The 19,701-nt window shown below is 38.7% G+C and overlaps 1 protein-coding gene across 6 annotated transcripts in view; it reads left to right on the top strand.

Moving 5' to 3' along the window:
• The window catches only part of DNAJB6 (DnaJ heat shock protein family (Hsp40) member B6), an 87,630-nt gene that overhangs the window by 14,883 nt on the left and 53,046 nt on the right, over positions 1-19,701 (top strand). For all 6 annotated transcript variants that reach the window (XM_049863478.1, XM_049863477.1, XM_049863473.1 and 3 more), the window contains 5 exons: positions 2,221-2,280; positions 3,134-3,244; positions 14,552-14,686; positions 16,959-17,100; positions 17,763-17,833. In XM_049863478.1, the coding sequence (XP_049719435.1) occupies positions 2,221-2,280; positions 3,134-3,244; positions 14,552-14,686; positions 16,959-17,100; positions 17,763-17,833 (519 nt within the window). The remainder of the gene's footprint in view (positions 1-2,220; positions 2,281-3,133; positions 3,245-14,551; positions 14,687-16,958; positions 17,101-17,762; positions 17,834-19,701) is intronic.

Raw genomic sequence — 19,701 nt, 5'->3', positions numbered from 1 at the left:
GATGGGATCTCATTGTAGTCGATTTGCATTTCTCTGATGGCTAATGATCATGCGCATTTCCTCATATATCTGTTAGCTACCCGAATGTTGTCTTTAGTGAAGTGCCTGTTCATATCCTGAAAACGAATTTTAGTTTGAGCAGTTTTCTTAATTTTCCCGTTTGATGGTATTTTTATTTTTTGTTGTACCTTAGATGGTTTACAGAACAAACTAACTGCTCATTAAACAGTACACACATTGTTTTGTGACATTGGTTAACAACCCCACAACATGTCAACACTGCTTTCTCAACCTTGGGTTCCCTATTACCAGCTTTCCTGTCCCCTTTGCCTTCTAACCCTTGCTCCTGGGCCTGTCTAATCTTTGAAGGTTGAACCTCAGGAGTGACTTCATTACTGAACTAAAAGGGTATCTGGGGGACATACTCTTAGGATTTCTGCAGTCTCTGTCAGGCCAGTAAGTCTGGTCTTTTTTTTGTTTTTTTTGCAAGTTAGAATTTTGTTCTTCATTCTTCTCCAGCTCTGTCCAGGACCCTCTATAGTGATCATTGTCAGAGCTGGGCACCATCTAGTTGTGCTGGACTCAGTCTGGTGGAGGCCATGGTAGATGTGCTCTATTAGTCCTTTGGGCTAATCTTTCCCTTGTGTCTTTGTTTTTCTTCATTCTCCCTTGCTCCCGAAGGGGTGAGACCAGTGGAGTATCTTAGATGGCCATTCATATCACTTGTAAGACCCCAATTGCTACATACCAAAGTAGAATGTAGAACATTTTCTTTATAAACTATGTTATGCCAGTTAAGCTAGATGTTCCCTGAGACCATGGTCCCCGCACCTCTCAGCCCAGTAATTGGGTCCCTCAGGGAGCTTGGATGTGTCTGTGGAGCTTCCATGATCTTGCCTTGGAACAAGTTGTTCTGGCTTCCGCCAGATCATGTACTGAAGACTGTTCCATCTGACTGGTCTTTATTTTTTGCATGCTTATACAGTATTTCTAGAAACCATGTACCAATAACACTAGAAAAATTGAGAATGAAACAGAAACTTGTTAATTTGGCAGAAACAGAATCTTTAAACTACCATAAAAAGGCTTGTCCTTTTTTTTGAAAGAGGGCATATTTTTCATGTACCTGTAGTCGCCTTTTGCCCCACCTGGGCTATTCCAAGTTATTTTCAAAGGCAGTTTTTGTTTATTAGTTCCCTGGTCACAAAAAATTAGTTTAAGTGGTGTGCCTCTAAAACTTTACCCCACGAACCCATTTATTTTAGTGCAGGTTTTGCAGAATATAGGGTTTTTGGGGAGGGGGGACACACATGGTGTATTAGAAATACTACTGTGTCTAAGCAGGGCCACATTTAGGTATTCAAGGATGTAAAAAAAAAGAACTTGCTGCATTTTGTGTGCTGTCTTGTTAAGCACTTCCCTGGTTCTAAAACTGCTTCATGTGCTTAACCTTCCTTACTAGATCATCTGTAGTGAACATGTGAAATTGTTCACTATAGAATACTAAGTAAGCACAAATAAACCCATGCCTACCTTGCTTTTTTTTTTTTTACCTTGCTTAGTGGGTCATCTGTCCCTGTCAGGGACTGTAGATTTGAAAAGAGGCTTTGATTCTGTAGGGAGGTGTTGTGCGGTTGGGAGAGAGATACCAGCCATATCTAAAAGCAGAAAGCGTCAGTGGACAGTTAAGCCTTCCATTTGGCTGCTGACTTCCTTAGGGTGATTCAGCCTGTAGGACTTAGGGTTGGCTCCTTCCTTCTCCTGCTTTTTGTGCATCCAGTTTCTACCTTCAACTCGTCATGAAGCAGTAGACCTCAGTTTTGTGCCACAGATCTTTTAAACCGGACTTTGTAGTGAGAAGGTACGCTTCCAGGGTTGTCATAATTTTGTAACTTTGTGACGTGATTTTAATGGGCTCTGTGAAAGGTAGAGTGAAATAACTGATCTGATAAAATATTTTAATATTTGTAATAATTTTCAGAAATTTAAAACACATAAAACTTTCCTAATAGATTCTAAGGAGAGAGGAACATAGGTTCCCCTCCCCCCTTTTTCTTTTAAAGTAAGTGCTGGCCTGACACCTTAAAATTTATTAGTTGTGAAGGAATTTCAAAAAAAGCTGTATTGGTTCTTTGATTTACAACTTGGGAAATACCTTTTCTGTTGAATTTTAAGGGAGAAAAACTTAATTTACATCTTGACTTTTTCTTTTAATTATAGCTAAAAAACGGGACATCTATGATAAATACGGCAAAGAAGGGTTAAACGGTGGAGGTGGAGGTACGTAGACCTTACTGAAGGACACTGTGTTTCCTTTATTTGCATATTAGTGCTGAGGCGATCTGGAGATAAAAAGCCTTGACAAATCAGTTGAACTTGTTCTGAATTATAAATTAATGAGTTGTATGTTGTGGAAATAAATACAGAAGCAGCCTAGAGAAGGTGGTCTGAATGGGAGGGAGGAGGGAAGAGTTGATAGCGTTTTAAAACCTATTGTTAGACTAGGAACTACGGAATGATGTACTTCCATAGATAGGAACTAATTTCAAGTCTCTAATGTATTGTATTTTGGGTTTATACCCCTAGATCAGTACCTGATGTTAGTCAGAATATTCCTTACAATTTAAAAAACATTCTCGGGCCCCACCTGTACTGAAAAAACGAAAATAATTACCTCTGGGTTAGGGCCTAGACATGTGTAGTTTTGATGAAAAGCTTTCTTGATCTGGTGCCCAGCAGGCCCAGACTGCGACCTTTGCCATGACAGTAGGAAAGTTTTATGAGTGAATATTCATCTGCGTATTTCTTAGAAATCTTCCTAACAAGTTTGTTTTATTTGTGTGTAACACCATGTGCTGATTACAGATTTCAATATGGTGGAAAAGTGTTAACTGTGAAAGGGATTTCTACTAGGAAATTCGGGAACTTTGAAGTCTAAGTATGCTCTTATTAACCCCAAGCACAGATCATGTTATTACTCAAGGCAGAGCTCATATTTTGAGTTCTAGAGAGCCTCAGAATTATGAAATATTTTCCTTTCTTTAGGTCATGTTTTATTTAGTGTTGTCTAAATAAACAGTTGTTTATAAAACACTGGAATTCACAAACTAAAAATTATGTTGTGTTTGTATAGGTGGAAGTCATTTTGATAGTCCATTTGAGTTTGGCTTCACATTCCGTAATCCAGAGGAGGTCTTCAGGGATTTTTTTGGTGGAAGGGACCCATTTTCATTTGACTTTTTTGGTAAGTCCGTCGCCTGTGTAGTGGCTTACTTGGTGTGTAGCCTACGTAAGGACTGATGATGCCTCTGTTTAGTTATCATTGTATCTTGTCATTAAACTTTCTGTATAGGAGTTGGAAATTCCTTTCTCACCTTCTCCTGAAGATTTTTCTGAATTTACAACTTGCACATAAAAATAATGAAGGTTTTAATGCATTCTTTCTTGTCGTCATGTATGACCCTAATTCAGCTTCCTTTTGCAGTTTCAAATTAGAAAGTGGTGAGGAATTTTATGCTGGTTGCTGTTGAATGTTGTTGCCTGTTGAAAACTGATTTCTGCATGAATTTGCCATGTCATTTTCTTCCTAAAATATTAAGCATCGTAACAGCTATTGCTCAGAAGACATTTGATCTATAAACCTGCTTTTCTTTTTGTAGTTGTGGTGTGCTATGACTATTGAGTTTACAATTCCTGAAAAGAAAGGACAACTGTAGAGCAAAGCAATGGAAGTATTCTTTGATATGCAAATAGTTTAATTAAATGAGATGGTGTTGTGCCTACTGTTTCACACTGGTTGGGAAAATGTATTTTATCATCAACTAAATCTCTTATTTTTAATTCCTGATACAATGTTTTAATATATGTCTCAGACATAGACTGCCAGGAACTCTTAGCTGTTGTTAGAGCTTCCTCTTGTTTTGTTCTTGGCTACTGGAACTGTCAGTGTGTTTAATGCACTGAATGACATTTGGAAGGTCAGGGTTACAATCTGTGTTGCCGCAGCCATTTTTGTCTTGGCTCACTGAGAGGCAAAACACATCCTGTGTCTCCCTCCCTCATTCCCTGGAGCCTGGAGGAAGAGACTCAACACAGCTGCAGCCCCTCAGGAGGGAAAAAAGAAGAGCAATTCTGTCTACAGAGAGTACAGGGAAAGCAGAGTGGAACCTGCCCTGCCTGTCCTAGGCATGAAGAGGAGTTAAGTCACCACTAGATCTGGTAGGTATGAGGCTGTTTAAACAGCTCAGTCCTTTATCTTAGAAGGAGGTTAAAAGAAAATTTCCACATCCTTTATTTTAAGGCATGGCCTGGTGTTTTAAAACAGTACCTTATTGAATTAGGGAAGGGCCGCTAGTATATATTAGCTTTTTCATCAACAAATGTAGTGGCTAAAGCTAAGCAGGGAACGTTGAAGTTGTGGTGTGGGGAATGGGACTGTATGCAGTCTTATCCGAAGACTCCCTTGCTTTAATTCCAGCTGCCATCAACATAGAAGTATGTTTTGAGAAGGTTCCCTGTAAATATTAATATGATGTGACACATTGCCATATTTGTATCTTCTATCAGTTGGCCTCGTATCCAAGAAATCTTACTCTATGTAAAATGTGAGGAATTTACTGATAGATCTTTCCTGTCTTAAAAATTGCTATTGTGTCTTATTAAAGCCCTTTGCAAATTCCAGTTTTGTTGGTGTTGGGTTGGGGAGGGAGAGCAGTGCTTGTATTGATCTCTTGTGTGTAGATATGAACGTGAGGCTCGTGGTAGCCAGGGGAGGAAGAAGGCCTTACCTTCTCGTTGCACCTTGTTGCTTCAATTCCAGGGCTACACACCTTGGGACGAGTTGCGGGGGCAGCAAAGAGAAATGAAACAGGCTGACTTCTCAAGTTTTTGCCTTTGAGGCTGAGGCCTGGCATTTTGAACATGCTTCATATGATTTTTAAAAATAGAATAAAAGGGAAGAGTCACTCAGTAACTAATATAATCATAACATTTATTTTCCTTGGGAAAAATATCCAACAGGCCAAGGTTCCCGATCAAAAACGATTTTCCTCGAACACGTCTTTCTATAAACAGTATCAACGAGTTACTTCGAGTTGGTTTCCACTCATGGTGCCTCCTGTGTGTCGGATCAGAACTGAGCTCCACAGGGTTGTCAGTGGCTGATTTTTCAGAAATAGGCCCCCAGACCTTTCTTCCCAGGTGCCTCTGGGTGGACTTGAACCACCAGTCTCTCAGTGAGCAGCTGAGTGCATTGCCTGTTTGCACCACCCTATAGAGATCATAATTAGATCTGAATAATAAGGTTTTTCCCACTATAAATTGTTTTACCCTGTTGTACCATACTCTGACATTTCTTTAAGTTGTGAAATTTGTGTACGTAAAGGGAATCTTGATGTGCCCGTGTATTTCTCTTAGAAGGGTTACAAATCGCAGACATTTTGGTGGAGAGCTCTTTTTTGGCTACGCAGAGTCCCATATAGGAGACAATAGTATTATGATTCTTCACTGTTAGGCACTCAGTTTTACGTATTGAGATGCTCAAATTTCAAATTAAAAAAAAAAAAACAAAAAACTACACCTTTCCCATATTTTGACTTTCATTAGTTTGGCAGTGATTCTTCTTTAATCCATTTTTGTAGGTGTTCTAGGTGACTACCATTTTCAGGCACTAAGGATTTACACACAGGAAAAGAATCTGCTCCATGGCTGCTCCATGTATGAAGTAACTGTACAACCTGCTGGTGGTATGTTTAGTGGAGATTTCAGTGAATCCAGAACTGGGGGTTGTGTGCCTTTTCAGTGATTCAGCGCCCATATCATGTTTGTTCAACCCATTTATAATGTTCATTTATTGTAGCAGATTATTTTTTGGTCTTGATTTTTGTCAGTACCAACTGTTGCCCCTCATGTTCTGACTTTTAAAGTTCAAAACTTGTAAAGTATTTCAGAGCTCTGCTTTGCATTTATCAGAATATAGAATCCTGGGCCTTATTTAAGATCCCCAAATGAAATGGGAGGAAATCTCCAAGAAAACTAACAGGGAAAGAAATTCAGATGTGAAAGGTGTTGCACAGACTGTAAGCAGTTCTGTCTCTGAGCGCCAAGCTGTAAAAAAACAGAGTTGTTATATTGTGGCAAAGAGGTCTTGGCTCTGGAGTTTCTTCTGATGTTGAACCCATCCTTGATATTAGAAACTCCCAGGAGATAGAGTAGAAGTTGATTCTAAAATGAGCACTGAATACAGGCGCCAAAATGTATGGGTATGATCTAACCTTTTGAGGCCAGCTTTGTTTAAATTCTTTCCAAAATACGGCACGTAAAAATGAATGCTTGTCCGAATGTTAATTGGAAAAATCAGTAGAGATTGCACTAATTAAAATCAGGATCATCTTTTCCATTGTGTATAGGGCAGCATTTCTCAGAAAAACTGATACTCAAAGATAGAAAAATAACCTAATATTAGTACCTTTTGATCCCATTAGAGTCATAAGCAGTAATTTTAGTTTGGGAAAATTGTTTGGACATAACATTTTTTCCTGATAGCTTTACATGTTTATATATTTGTTTTCTCCTTTTGGGAAGCCAAAACTAAACTTCATAATGATTTCCACAGAGCCTTTTTAACACATTTTCTTTTGTAAAGGCTATGATCTTACAAGCCTTGTTGAATGAAAAAGTTAATGTTGAAATGGATAAATATTATGATACATAGATCAAAGGGAAGCATGTTTTTAGAGGGAAATATAATTTAATTGAGGGTGATTATAGTTTGAATTTCTGAGCCATAATTTTAATTTTGACATACTCTCCCAGGGTTCGAGGAACTGACAAGTGAGGAGTTGGAGCCTAGTGAAGAATTAGATCAGCCCGGTTTTGAGGAGACAGTAGAAGACATTTCAAGTGAAGATAACAGTGAGGTTTTGGATGTGATTTCCAGTGAGGAACTTGATATCTGTAGTGAAGATGAACCAAGTGAAGTCAATAGCCAGGGCCAGGGTGAAGTTCTGAGTGAGGAATTGGAGCTTGTGTCCAGTGAGGAAGAAGCTAGTTACGGCGACGTGGAAGAACTCAGTGAAGTGTACGAAGAACTGCTTAGTGAGGAGGAATACAGCACGGCGGAACTTGAGGCGCTACTCGCTTCATAAATTTTAAAAGAAACTGCCCTGAGTCTCTGGTTTATAAGAAATTTTTACTTTTATGAAGTGTATCTAGAATAAAAAAAAAAATGTTTTATACTAGTGCTTTCATTGATGCTGTGCTTGGTTGGATAGTCCTGCCTGTCTTGGAAATAACCGAAGAAAGCAGAAAGGGGTGGGGGATCCCAGGAAGCATTGAAACAAATGTCCTATATGTTGCCTTTCACTTGGAAGTGAGTACTTACATATCCTGAAAACAGGTTAGTCTTTTGGTCCTTCTAACAGAGTTAGTTTCTGCCCCCCCCCCCCCCCCCCCCCGTAGGAGTTGCTAGTTTAAAAGCAGTAGATTTTGAAAGGGAAACCTTGAAAGTTGCCAGAAAGTTAGGTGTTAGAAAATGATAAAATATAGAAGTGGGAAGGGCCTAAGGAGTTGAGGTTAATTCCACACAGGGACTTGGCACCCTGAAGCTGGCACAGTTACTACACGGTGCTACCATGATACCACGACTTATGTTTGTAACAAATGTTTCTTGATCATTTGAGGACAAAGTTTCTCTCTCTCTCTCTCTCTCTCACATATAATTTAAAAGATGGCAAGGGATAGACTTTTAAAGGCAACATAAAACCATAATGTTCTAGACTAGTTTCCAATTAAAGTATTTAAAATAAAAACTTTTGCATATAAAAATAACACAAAACTTTTCCACAGAGCATATGGTGCTGAGTGAATGAGGGTGACTGGTAAATTCTGCTTTCACTTGGGTTCTCTGCTTGTTCTTATGTAGGAAGTAGTTTAGTTGCCTGACTTCTCCAGTGAGATTTTCTTGGAGACTATAGCAAATTAAGGAGCCCTGGTGGCACAGTGGTTAAGAACTTGGCTGCTGACCAAAAGGTTGGCAGCTCGAAACCACCAGCTGCTCCTTGGAAGCCACAAGGGGCGGTTCTACTCTGTGGCAATGGGTGTGGTTTTGGTATACCCAGTTAAAGTATTGTTCTATGCATAGTTTGAGAACTCTTGCTATTGGAATATGAAACTGGCATTTGAAAATACTTTTTTTTTTTTTTACTTAAAACTGTCCTGACAAGTAACTGAGAATCTGTATGGTGATTCCCAGCCCTTTTTTCAGTGTCTGTTTACTGATTTCAAGGTATTTGTTTCTTCTGACCTCCCCAGAATAGGGAGAGGAAGTGGCTTAGTGAAAAGATCATCAGGAGGATTGTTTTCTTAGCCACGGAAACTGTATTGTTGGCCATCCCCACAGCAAGCTTGAAACTTGTAATAAAATTTTTCATGTAGTTTCTAAAATCAGACTTTCAACCAGTCCCTACATTACAAAATTTCTGTGGCATTTCTTGATTGTCTGTGTCTAGTATCAGCATCTGTATCCTCCCCAAACTGAAGGCGTTATCTAGCAGTTGGTTAATCTGCATTTAATATAATTTGCCTGGTAGTCACTTAGGCAAGAATTTTAGAGAGTATTGTGTAGTTTTGCTTAATTTTCTGTTGTGGAAATTTAGTTCCTGGTGTTAGGCTTTTTGGGCAAGTTTAGCAAATACCAGTATTTATGCAACTCTCATTCTTATATATCTAGTTATGACCCCAGGAAAGTTGAACAAGAAGTACACAGTGTGAAGGGAATGACTAGGCAGAAGATACAGTGGTAAGAAGAAGGAAATAGTGTCATTTTTAGAGTGTCGTTAGTGGCTGACGAGGCGGCACTGACTCATTGCAACCTTACGTGTAACAACGAAACCTTGCCCAGTGATGCAGCGTCCTCACAATCACCTGTATGTTCCCGTCCATCTGGGGCTGTTGGGCTAACCCGTCTCACCAGGGGCCTCCCTGGGGCTGCTGGGCTAACCCATCTCACCAGGGGCCTCCCTGGGGCTGTTGGGCTAACGCATCTCACCAGGGGCCTCCCTGGGGCTGCTGGGCTAACGCATCTCACCAGGGGCCTCCCTGGGGCTGCTGGGCTAACCCGTCTCACCAGGGGTCTCCCTCACACTTGCTGGCCCTCCTCTTCACTGAATATCACAGCCGCCTCTGTAGCATCCTCACTTCTAAGGAGCATTCTCTTATGTTCTTAGAGTTGGTGTTCATAGCCTCAAGTCTGTTAAGACTCATGGTGACCCATGCATGCAGAGTAGAACTGCGTCATAGGGTTTTCAGGGCTGTGCCCTTCGGAAGCAGGCGGCCAGGGCCGTCTTCTAATGCACCCCAGGCAGTTTCTAACAGCCAGCGTTCGGCCAGTAGTGTAGCGCTTAACCAGTTGTACCGCCCAGGGACTCCTGTTCTTGGAGTGGGGAGATAGAAAAAACACACTTAGTAGGTTCCTTCCATGGAGAAAAGTTACTTCTTTGGGAATGAAGATTCAAATTCTTCCTGACTCCAGGGCTTCTCTTCTAAAATCAGATTTCTTTGGATATTTGAGGAAGTTTAATTTGGATCCAGTATATTTTGGATCCTTGACTTTGGATAGATTTTTGTGACTCTTAGGAAATACAGTGCTCCAACCAGTTGAAGGGTGCAGCGAGAAATTATTATGTTTTGTAACCAAAAATATTGTAAAAGAGTAGAAAATGATGATGATTTAGTGCTCAACAAATATTTATTACACACCTCCTGTTCAGGGCCAGGCCCTGTCACAGGTGCTGATTTAGCGTGGGGAAATACACACACACACACAAAAAAAATTCCCGCTCTCTTGGAACTTGTCCCTTAGTTTGGTGATATGGTTGTGTTTTTTTCTCACACTTTTGTTTATTCTAGAGTGCTTCCAAATATGTTATGTTCTACTTATGACTATGTAAACCTGTTACCATTGAGTCGGTTCTGACTTACAGCAACCCTATGTGACTATGTAAGAAATACCATTTTTTAAAATTTAAGTTGTAATAGATGATTGCTTTAATTTTAGTTCATGGTGTTTGGGTTAGTTGGGAGATTATAGAAAGTCTTGTCTGCTGCAGGCTGCATTTGACCTTGACTTTTGAGTATTTTCCCTTTTCTAAGGGTTGCTGCATAGTTTAGCTTTGAAACTCTAGTATAGTTTGTAAACTGCAAATTAGAGTGGGCCTCTACTGTTCGGGTTTTCTTACTGAGATGCCTACTTTAGGGTGGTGGGGTATGAATGGTATTTAAAAACGATAACTCCATTTTGCTTCTGTGCTTTTGTTTGTTGTGAGGTTAAAACGTTTGATTTGAGTTACTTTTCAGTGGTTATTCTATCAGATTCTCTTTGTAAAATGTAAGAAAATGTATGATTATAAACATCTTTTTTTCCTTAAGATTTTTTATGTAAGCATTGTTACGTGTTTGGTGCTTTTTTTTTTTTTTTTAAACACCATTTAGTTCAATGCATTTTATTGTCCTAAGTTTGACATTTATGGACCCCTTAAGGGATTGGGTCCAGAATTTCTGACAGTACAGCAGGATCTTACAGAGTGTACAGAACCGTTTGCTATAGGGTGCCTGTAATACTTGCAGACGAGCCATCAGGGCTCGGCTGCTACCAAAATGATTGGAACCCCCAGCCACTCTGCAGGAGGAAGATGTGTCAGCCTGCTCCCCTAAAGACGATAGTTTTGGAAAAACCCTGTGGGGCAGTTCTACTCTGTCTCATAGGGTTGTTATGAGTCGGAATCGACTTGATGGCAGTAGGTTTGATTTTTTTTTTTTTTGGTGGGGGTATAATACTTGAAAGGTAAGTCATATTACAGGAATGTACCTGTTTCAAGCAATTTTTGAATCTCAGGATGTTGTGTTAAGGTATTAAAAACTGCCTAAATACAATTGAAAATCATCAATAATTTTTCTTATATAGGTGGCAGCATATTTGGTTATGTTAAAGTATATTTCTAAAGTATAAAAGTATTAGCTGCCCTTTTAAAACTCAAGAATAATGCATACTCTAAAAATTTGGAAAATGCAGATAGAGTGAAAGGAGGAAAAGTCACCCTTTAGTCTTATCAGCCATTGAAAACCCACTGTTAACATTTTTTTAGATTATAGCTGTGACATGTTATGCTTTTTTTAAAAGCTTAAACTCTATGAAAATTAAAAAAAAAAAAAAAACTTTAAGAAAATTAAAAAAAAAATGCATCTTACGTGTTCTGCATTTACTAACTAGTCTTATGCTGGACAATTACGTTTATTTTTCGATTTTCATTATAAATACTTTGAGCTCTTAGTGCAGTAAGTTACTTCCATGTTTGGGATGAATTGAGTTCCCTGAAGTAGAATTGCTGAGTCAAAGGAGTGGTTTATACTTATTTTTTGATTGTTTTCTTATAGTTGAAGGTTTTTAAAGGTCATGATACATAATGCCAAATTGCTTTTTAAAAGGCCAAAAATCAGTTACCAGCACGTGATACGAAGTTTTCTGTATAACTTGTCTAACAGTGGCAACTTTGAACTACATCATCATAAGTATGGCCGTTATTTTCTTTTTTAAGAATTTGTTTCTTAGCGTTGCCACGCCTTTTAAAAATCTTGATTTTCAGGGTAACTTGTTATTTTAATATTCGAAATTATGTGAGTTAAAATTCAGTAAGTACCTGAATTTTTGAAAGTCATATTTAGGCTACAAAATATCAATTGAGAAATAAGCAAGGTAAAAGAGGGTTATTTTAGTTCAAGGAAGTGTTAACTCAGAAGCCACTGGCTTTACTCTTTATACTTTTAAACCAGCTTTTGCAGTAGTAGTTTCTCTTAAAGAAGTTGTTTCTGTAAGTGTGTCTTAATTTAGCTTACAGCGTAACAATTTCTATGAAAATAATATGTTTAGTAGTGACATCACATGGCACTGGTTTAGGATGCTCGTGAACAACTGTCAAGGATGTAGTTGCCATAGGAACCTGAAGAAAGTGTAACTGGAGGCACTGTCTTAAAAGCAGCCGTAAAAGGGGTGCAGAAGGGTACACAAGCACTAAGGTTCAGTGTCAATAAAACTTTAGGATGTGCAGTGACGAGGGGTTCCTGTGTGGGTAGTAAGTGGGTAAGGCTGGACATAGAAATGTTAAAATGTCAAGTTCCTTGTAGCGGTGACTTTAGGGTAGAAGAGGAGGAGTGCTGCCCTGTTGGTTTTCATTGTGTTTGTCAGGTTTACATTTATAATCTGGGCAGTGGGTAAGGGTGTTCATTGTCCTCTACCATTTTATAGATCTGATACATACAGAAAAGTTAAACCACTGTCAGAATTGATATGTAGCAGTGTTTCCGGGGCATGGTAGGTAGTAAATTTAAAAGTTACTTAATAGAGTGTTTGGATTTCAGTTGAACTGGCTGAAGTCTTTGTAGCTGCCGGAGAAATTCACAAATTGGTTATATGATTTAACTTCTTCCTGTTCTTACTTTTAAATATTGTTACAATGGGCTGGTGGTGAGACCTGTTTACAAAGTTGCTTATAAAGGGTAGTGCTTACTATGGAACGTGGAGACTAAATTGCAAAAGCTGTAAAATTTTGGTGTTAACATCTTGCTGATAGTAAGTTCTCCTCTTGAAGTAAGTTACCTGTGACTCTTAAAAAAACCTCCGTGCTCTGAGTTTGGTGTAGCAGGTTTAGGCCTCCACATTAGGTTTTCGTGCGATACTGATGAACACACCGTCTGCTTCTGCCCTATCCTTCCTCTTTCAGCTCTTTTAACAAGCCTTCACTAACCACGTTTTCTAAACATTCCCTTCCTTAGAGCTCATTTTCCTTGGTGTAGCATTAAAAACCAAAGAAAACCAAACCCATCGCCATCGAGTCAATTCTGACTCATAGTGATCCTATAGGAGTTTCCAAGAAGTGTCTGGTGGATTTGAACTGCTGACCCTTCAGTTAGCAGCCGTAGCACTTAACCACTACGCCACCAGGGTTTCCTGATGGAGCTTTAGATATAGCTAAATACCCAATTTCTATTCAAAATAAAAACCAAACCCGATGCCGTCAAGTAAATTCCAACTCATAGCAACCCTGTAGAACTGCCCCATGGGGTTTCCAAGGAGCAGTTGGTAGGTTTGAACTGCTGACCTTTTGGTTAGCAGCCTTGGTTAGCTGTAGCTCTTAACCACTGCACCACCTGGGCTCCTCAATTCAAAACAGCTCTCTTTAAAAGGCCACGTTCTTGCCATTTCTGTTTGACTCCTAGCGTTCCTTAAATTTCCATCTTCCTTTGCTCTCAGCTCATCGTTATTCAAGGTTCCTGTGAAGAACAAGTGTACTTAATGGTTTTAGCTTTTATTTTTGTAGCTCGTTTCTAGATTACTATGTCTTTGCTGGCCCCAGATTTGAATCTTCTACTTTGCTTTTTTGATAACCTTTCCAGTCGCTGCCAGAAGTGCTCAGGCACTTAAGGTGCTACCTCTTGCATGTCGCTGTTAACTTATAAACGTCACTTGTCTCATGAATCCCCATTTCTGCTTGGGTTTCAGTGCTTACTGTATGCTAACCTCTTGTGTTTACTCCATCGTTCCCTTGATTATTTAGATGTATCAACTCCCAGGCTCTAGACTCTGCTCCTGGCCAGTTATTTGTGTCATAGGTTGCTTTTCCCTTTCCTCTGAGTATATTTATATTTTACCCATCCATCAGGATTCCCCGCTTCTGTTTTCACACAAATCTCCTCACGTAGGAAAATAAAAAGAAGTAGTGGTTTCTATAATTAATATGTTATCAGCAAGTACTTGTTGATTGATAACAGCAACAAAGACAAACTGAACTGCCAGCACTAATCCTCTGTGTATTTTCAGGGGCATTTTGGCATCTCCGGTAGCGATATGATGCTTACTTCTGTCAGTAACTTTCTATTAAAATAACACAAGCACACATTGTGTCTACCAATTAATATGTGTTCAGATTTGACTTCTACTAAAACTTTAAAAAGTTCTTTTTGAGACATCAGACTTACAGAAAAGTAAAAGAAACCCCTAAAATCCTGGACCCAGATTCACCAGTTTATGTTTGTTATGCCACCCTCTCCATGTTGTGTGTATTGCATGTTAGATTAACCCGTTCTTGTGTCTTCTTTCTGAGTTACCATGGAAAAGCCTTGCGGCCTCAGCAAGATGAGATGACCTGAGTGCACGCCACCTTAACCTTTCCCAGTAGCAGCAGGCACAGTCACTAACGTGACGCCACATGAAAGGCTATATTAAAACATCGCTCTTTCCATGAGTATGCACTATCTTAACAGCCTGCTTGTGTATCCTATAATGTCTTCTAGCCTCACTGTAATTAAACTAGTAAGTAAAGGTGTTTGGGGAAGTGGCCTTCATATATAGCTACGTAACATTAACTTCTCGTTGGAAAGCTTTCTGTTCCTAATGGAGTAGCATGTTCTAAGGCAATAACCCATTTTTCCTTTTCTCAGATCTCCCATGAAAAAAGAAAATTAAAAAGACTTCACAGTATGCATTTATGCTTGTTTGCAGAAGACCCATTTGAGGACTTTTTTGGAAATCGCAGAGGCCCCCGTGGAAGCCGGAGCAGAGGTGGCACAGGATCCTTTTTCTCGGCCTTCAGTGGGTTTCCGTCTTTTGGAGGTGGATTTTCTTCTTTTGATACAGGTACTAAATTCCTAGTTTAATATCTCCTGTATCTGAACAAAAATTGGGTCTTTAAAACTATCCATTTAGTTAGAGAAGATTTGAAGTATGTCTATTCCTTTTAGTAGACTTGTACATTTGTCGGTATTTTTTGTGTATTACAAATATGTGCTTAATAAACTACATTTCTTCTTACTCTTCCAAAGAATGTTGCATTTGAAAACTCAATTCTAATCTTACTATTAAAGGGCAAAATGTAACGATTTTTTTTGTTGTTGTTAAAAGTAGTAATGTGTTTTTTTTGATGAGTGCTGAAAAACCCACCTAGCTGATCTCAGTAAACCTGCCCTAAGCAGTGTTTTGGGCCAGTAGCGTAGTAGGAGAACAGGACATGAAGGAGCCAGGTTGGGCTTTAATACTGACTGCACGGTCTCAGTGTGTGAGCAGGCTGGCCGCTGAGCACTCATTTTCCACACTAGTAAAGTGCAGCAGTTAACGATCGCCGACTATACACACGGTTGTTCGTGGTTAGTGTGTATAAAGGCAGCTTATGACTGGAGTAACATGCGTGTATCACGATAGAATCATTTGCTTCACCTAAAGAATTAGAAACTTGATCTGCTACCTCTGTTTTTGAGGAAGCTGATCCAGTTCTCTTTTACTGGAAGAGTTTTTTTGTTTTTTTTTTCCTCCCTTGATTATCTTGTTTTTAAGTCTTTGTGGTAAGAATTGGCAGTGCATATTATAGATGATGTTCTCTTCGTAATACAGCTGAGGTTTTACTCCCTTTCTAATATTGTGCAGATATTTAATATTTAGGTAGTCGGCTCATTTGGTTGGACTTCAATACACAGAGCAGTTTTTGACATACGTTTCACCCAACAAATCTTTTATTAGATACCATGTCATACACTAATCACAGGGTAAGGGAGAATAACTGAATTTAGTTGGTAAACATATCTGGAAAATAGTGTTTTATTTAAGAAATGACTGGCTAATAAGCGGAGTAGAGTATGTGAGGGTCAAGTGGTCCCTGCCTTCAAGGAGCCTTGTAAACCAGTGTGAGAGCCCAGGCTCACTCCAGACCTGTGCTATGGGGAGTAGCCACCAGCTGCGTGTGGCCATTGAGCGCTTGAAATGCGGCCAGTTACAACTGCGATGTGTTACAGATGTAAAATATATGCTGGATCAGCTGGCTTGTGCTTGACTCTGACCTAAGGGTTGGTGGTTCAGACCTGCCCTGCTGTGCTGCAGAAGAAAGATCTGACAACCTGCTTCTGTAAAGATCACAGCCAAGAAAACTGTGGAGCGGTTTTACTCTGTAACACGGGGTCACTGTGTGTCAGAATTGACTGGAGGGGTTTGGTTCTTTTTGTTGTTAGTGTTACAATTGCAGAATATGTGCTGGGTTTTGAAGATTCAGTAGGAAAAACAGTAACATCTCAATTTTTTGTATTACATGTTGAAACAGTATTTTAGATAATATTGGGTTAAAATAAAAGCAACTGTTTTCTCTTTGTATTTTTCAATGAGGCCAGTAGAAAATTTAAAATTACTGCTGTGGCTCATATTATATTTCTTTTGGACATCAGTGGTTGTAGGTAGTGGTTGAGGTTACTGAATCATGTTTAGAGTATTTGGGATATTTGTTTTATATGTAGGTATTTTGGAAGTGGGACAAGTATTAATCTCTTTAAACAAGCCAACTAGCCTTAGAATATCAGAGATAGGCCAGATTTAGTGAGAAACAGTGATAAGTGATGACTAATGTAGATTTTTATCCCTTGGAGTCACAATGCAAGGAGAAGGTAAGCAGAAGTTAGGTTTGCCACGTGTGGAGGTGAAGTCACTGTGTAGAATAGAGCTGCTGCATATTGTCATCTCTCTCCAGCTGTAACGCATGGTGCCAAGTAGATTATCCATAAATAGGACAAATCTTTAGAATTTGGAAATGCCAGCAAGTTTCAGCAAAGCACTGGTATGTACAGGAGAAAGAGCACAAGAGAATATGACTTAAGAAATAGCTGGTTCTCTGGCTGATTCCCCAGAGTACACATTTAATGGTTCAAAGCAGAATACAGCAGTCTTCTTTCCTTTGGGTACTGTTGCAGTTCAGCTTCAACATGGACTCTTGTGCACTTTTGATCCATTTCTGTACGTGTTTGTTACTCATTGGTTCCATGCACGTCTTTCTTAAATCAGATCATCTACAAAATTTGAAACTCACTGATTGTGTTAAATTAATATTTTCTATATTAGTCTCTAATTGTCTTTCTTTCCTGTTTTCCTACAGGATTTACTTCATTTGGTTCACTGGGTCACGGGGGCATTACTTCATTCTCCTCCACGTCATTTGGTGGCAGTGGGCTGGGCAACTTCAAATCTATATCAACTTCTACTAAAATGGTTAATGGCAGAAAAATCACTACGAAGAGGTACAGTGGTATTATCTATTTTTAATATTTTAAAATAAGTATTCATTGATGGCCACGTTTGCTTTGCGTGTCGCCGCGAGCTTGCAGACTAGGCTGTACAGTAAACCTGGCGTTATGAGAGCCCTGTCTTTAATGTCTGAGTTAGGCGGCCAGAACTTTTCCTTTTTAATGTTTGCTTAATATTATTCATTAAAAGTAGTCTTTATTTAGGTTCATGTATAGTGTGTAATAAGTTTTCCTGGCATTGTTAGAACGGTAAATACAACTTTTTAAAACTTTTAAATTATTGATTTAGCAGTATCTCTGCATGTATTTAGTCCTCAGCTATGTAGTATTTCAGGCAAAACTTTTTACTGGTGGTATAAATTTATTTTAGGAAAGGTTCATTGTCCATAGGTTGGCTTGTTGTGTTTTTCAGCCTGAAGATTAGTTATTTCATGTATGTGTGTGTCCTTAGTCCTCAGCTATGTAGTATTTCAGGCAAAACTTTTTACTGGTGGTATAAATTTATTTTAGGAAAGGTTCATTGTCCATAGGTTGGCTTGTTGTGTTTTTCAGCCTGAAGATTAGTTATTTCATGTATGTGTGTGTCCTTTAAAATTTTGGATATATTCACATATATTTACTTAAAGAAAGGTTTTTAAATGAATTTTATCCTGCAGAATTGTTGAGAACGGTCAAGAGAGAGTAGAAGTTGAAGAAGACGGCCAGTTAAAGTCCTTAACAATAAATGGTAAGGAGCAGCTGCTACGCTTGGATAACAAGTAAATTCAACGCACGCATTTAACAGAAATGTTAAACTCTTACAAGCACCATTTGAGGATTAACAGGAACATTTTTTTGAAGATTTCAAACGAACTCTACTTTCAGTATAATTGTACCTAATCTAAAGTATTTATAAACAGCTCGTCGGAGCACCTATTTGTCATAGACTTTTGAGTTTATTGTTGGGACCACGTTAATAGGACCATTTTTTTTTTGTCTTTAAAATTGTTGTAAATTTATGTATGCACTTTGCTTTTTTATTAAACTTAATTGAAGGTGAACCGTGATTCTTGAGTAGAGCTAGGAGAAAATTGTACACTAACACCAGCATGGATCTTGCTTTTTCCATTTTGTTTGAAATGTGAGCCAAGTAGTTTCAGTCTGCTGTGAAGTTAACATTGCCAGGATGAATCTTCTACAAAAAAAATTGCAGTTTTTTTTTTTTAAACCCCCCCGCCCCGTATTGAGTAGTGAAAGATATTAATACATTAATAGTAATGACATTTCTGGTTTAATATAAATTAAGGATGTTTTCTAGTTGTGCATGAATGCTGGCAACTTGGCAAGTTTTGAAAATTGTTTAAATATGTAATGTTAAGCTTAGGTTTAAAAGTAAAGCTGGTAAACTGGGTCTTTGTCATTTGCTTAAAAAAAAAAAAAAAGAAAATAAATGCTCATGTGTTTGGTGCACTCTTTCATGAACGGGATCCGTAGCCTTCTTGTGTCTGTGTATGATTTTTGTGCCTGAGGTTCCAGTGTCACTTGACTGGCATTTCATCTCCTCATCGTAAGTGAACGCAGAACGCAATTTACGTGTAGACATTGAATTCAGTGTATTTTGAGAGTGTTTGAAAATTTTCCTATTGATGTTAAGGAGTGACTTGGCAATTTATTAGAGTAACATACCTGTGGGGGTGGGGAAGAAACAGCTTCTTAAAAGTATGTCCTGGTTCTTCGGGATCTGTGACTTGGTGTAAGTTACTTAAGGAGAGTGTACATGGTGAAGTCATGGAATGATTTAGATATGGGCCACAATAAAGGTATGTCTTTTGTTTTTCAGTCTGTAAAATCTGTCATGGTCACCACTGATAATTAGAATTCCAGCTGTAAAGAGTATTAAACTAGATTTCAGTTACGTTTAAACGATACCAGTCTGTTTTATTGTCTTGGAAATAAGCAGTGTGAAAAGCTGCTGGAAGGATGGGAAGTTTCTTTGGTTATACTCAACAGTTTTCTGTCAACTAAGATTGATAAGAAAGGATATGGAAATTGCTGGTCGCAGTGTCATGTCTTTAAAGAACATGATGTATTTAATAAGATGTTTTAGAAACTGAAAATAAGCAGAAGGTATTTTAAGCAACCTCATAAAAAAAAAAACAAAAACCCAGTGCCGTCGAGTGATTCACAATCTCTTAGGAGCTTAAAAAAAGCAGCAGAAGTTGGTATTTGGGGACAGTTGAACTAAAGGGAACAACAGTGAATGGTATCTTAAATACGCTGGACTTAAGAGTAGCTCGTCTCAGCGCCCCACGCCTTTAAGTAAGGTAGGTGTTTAGCCATGCCACACATGGGGAAACCAGTAAAAATTTTCTCTGTGTGTAGTGTTGTGAAATCTAGTTCCCCAACTAGACTTTTAGTGCCTACTTTTGCTGGTGATGCCAGGGTAGCTTCCTTCTTTGTTACTAAATGAGAAATTCAGGTAGATACCCTAATTAGCAATTAATTCAAGTAGATACCTAATATACCAAATAGTACTGAAGCTGTTTGGATTTGGAGTTTTATGTTTTTCATTAATGGGTGTGATGAGCCAGTGTTATAGAGCAATCTTGAGATATC

Source organism: Elephas maximus, chromosome 20, assembly GCF_024166365.1.
Source record: "Elephas maximus indicus isolate mEleMax1 chromosome 20, mEleMax1 primary haplotype, whole genome shotgun sequence".
NCBI classification, from domain to species: Eukaryota; Metazoa; Chordata; class Mammalia; order Proboscidea; family Elephantidae; genus Elephas; species Elephas maximus.
The sequence above is the reverse complement of the archived record's forward strand: the minus strand, read 5'-3'. Positions and strand labels throughout refer to the sequence as shown.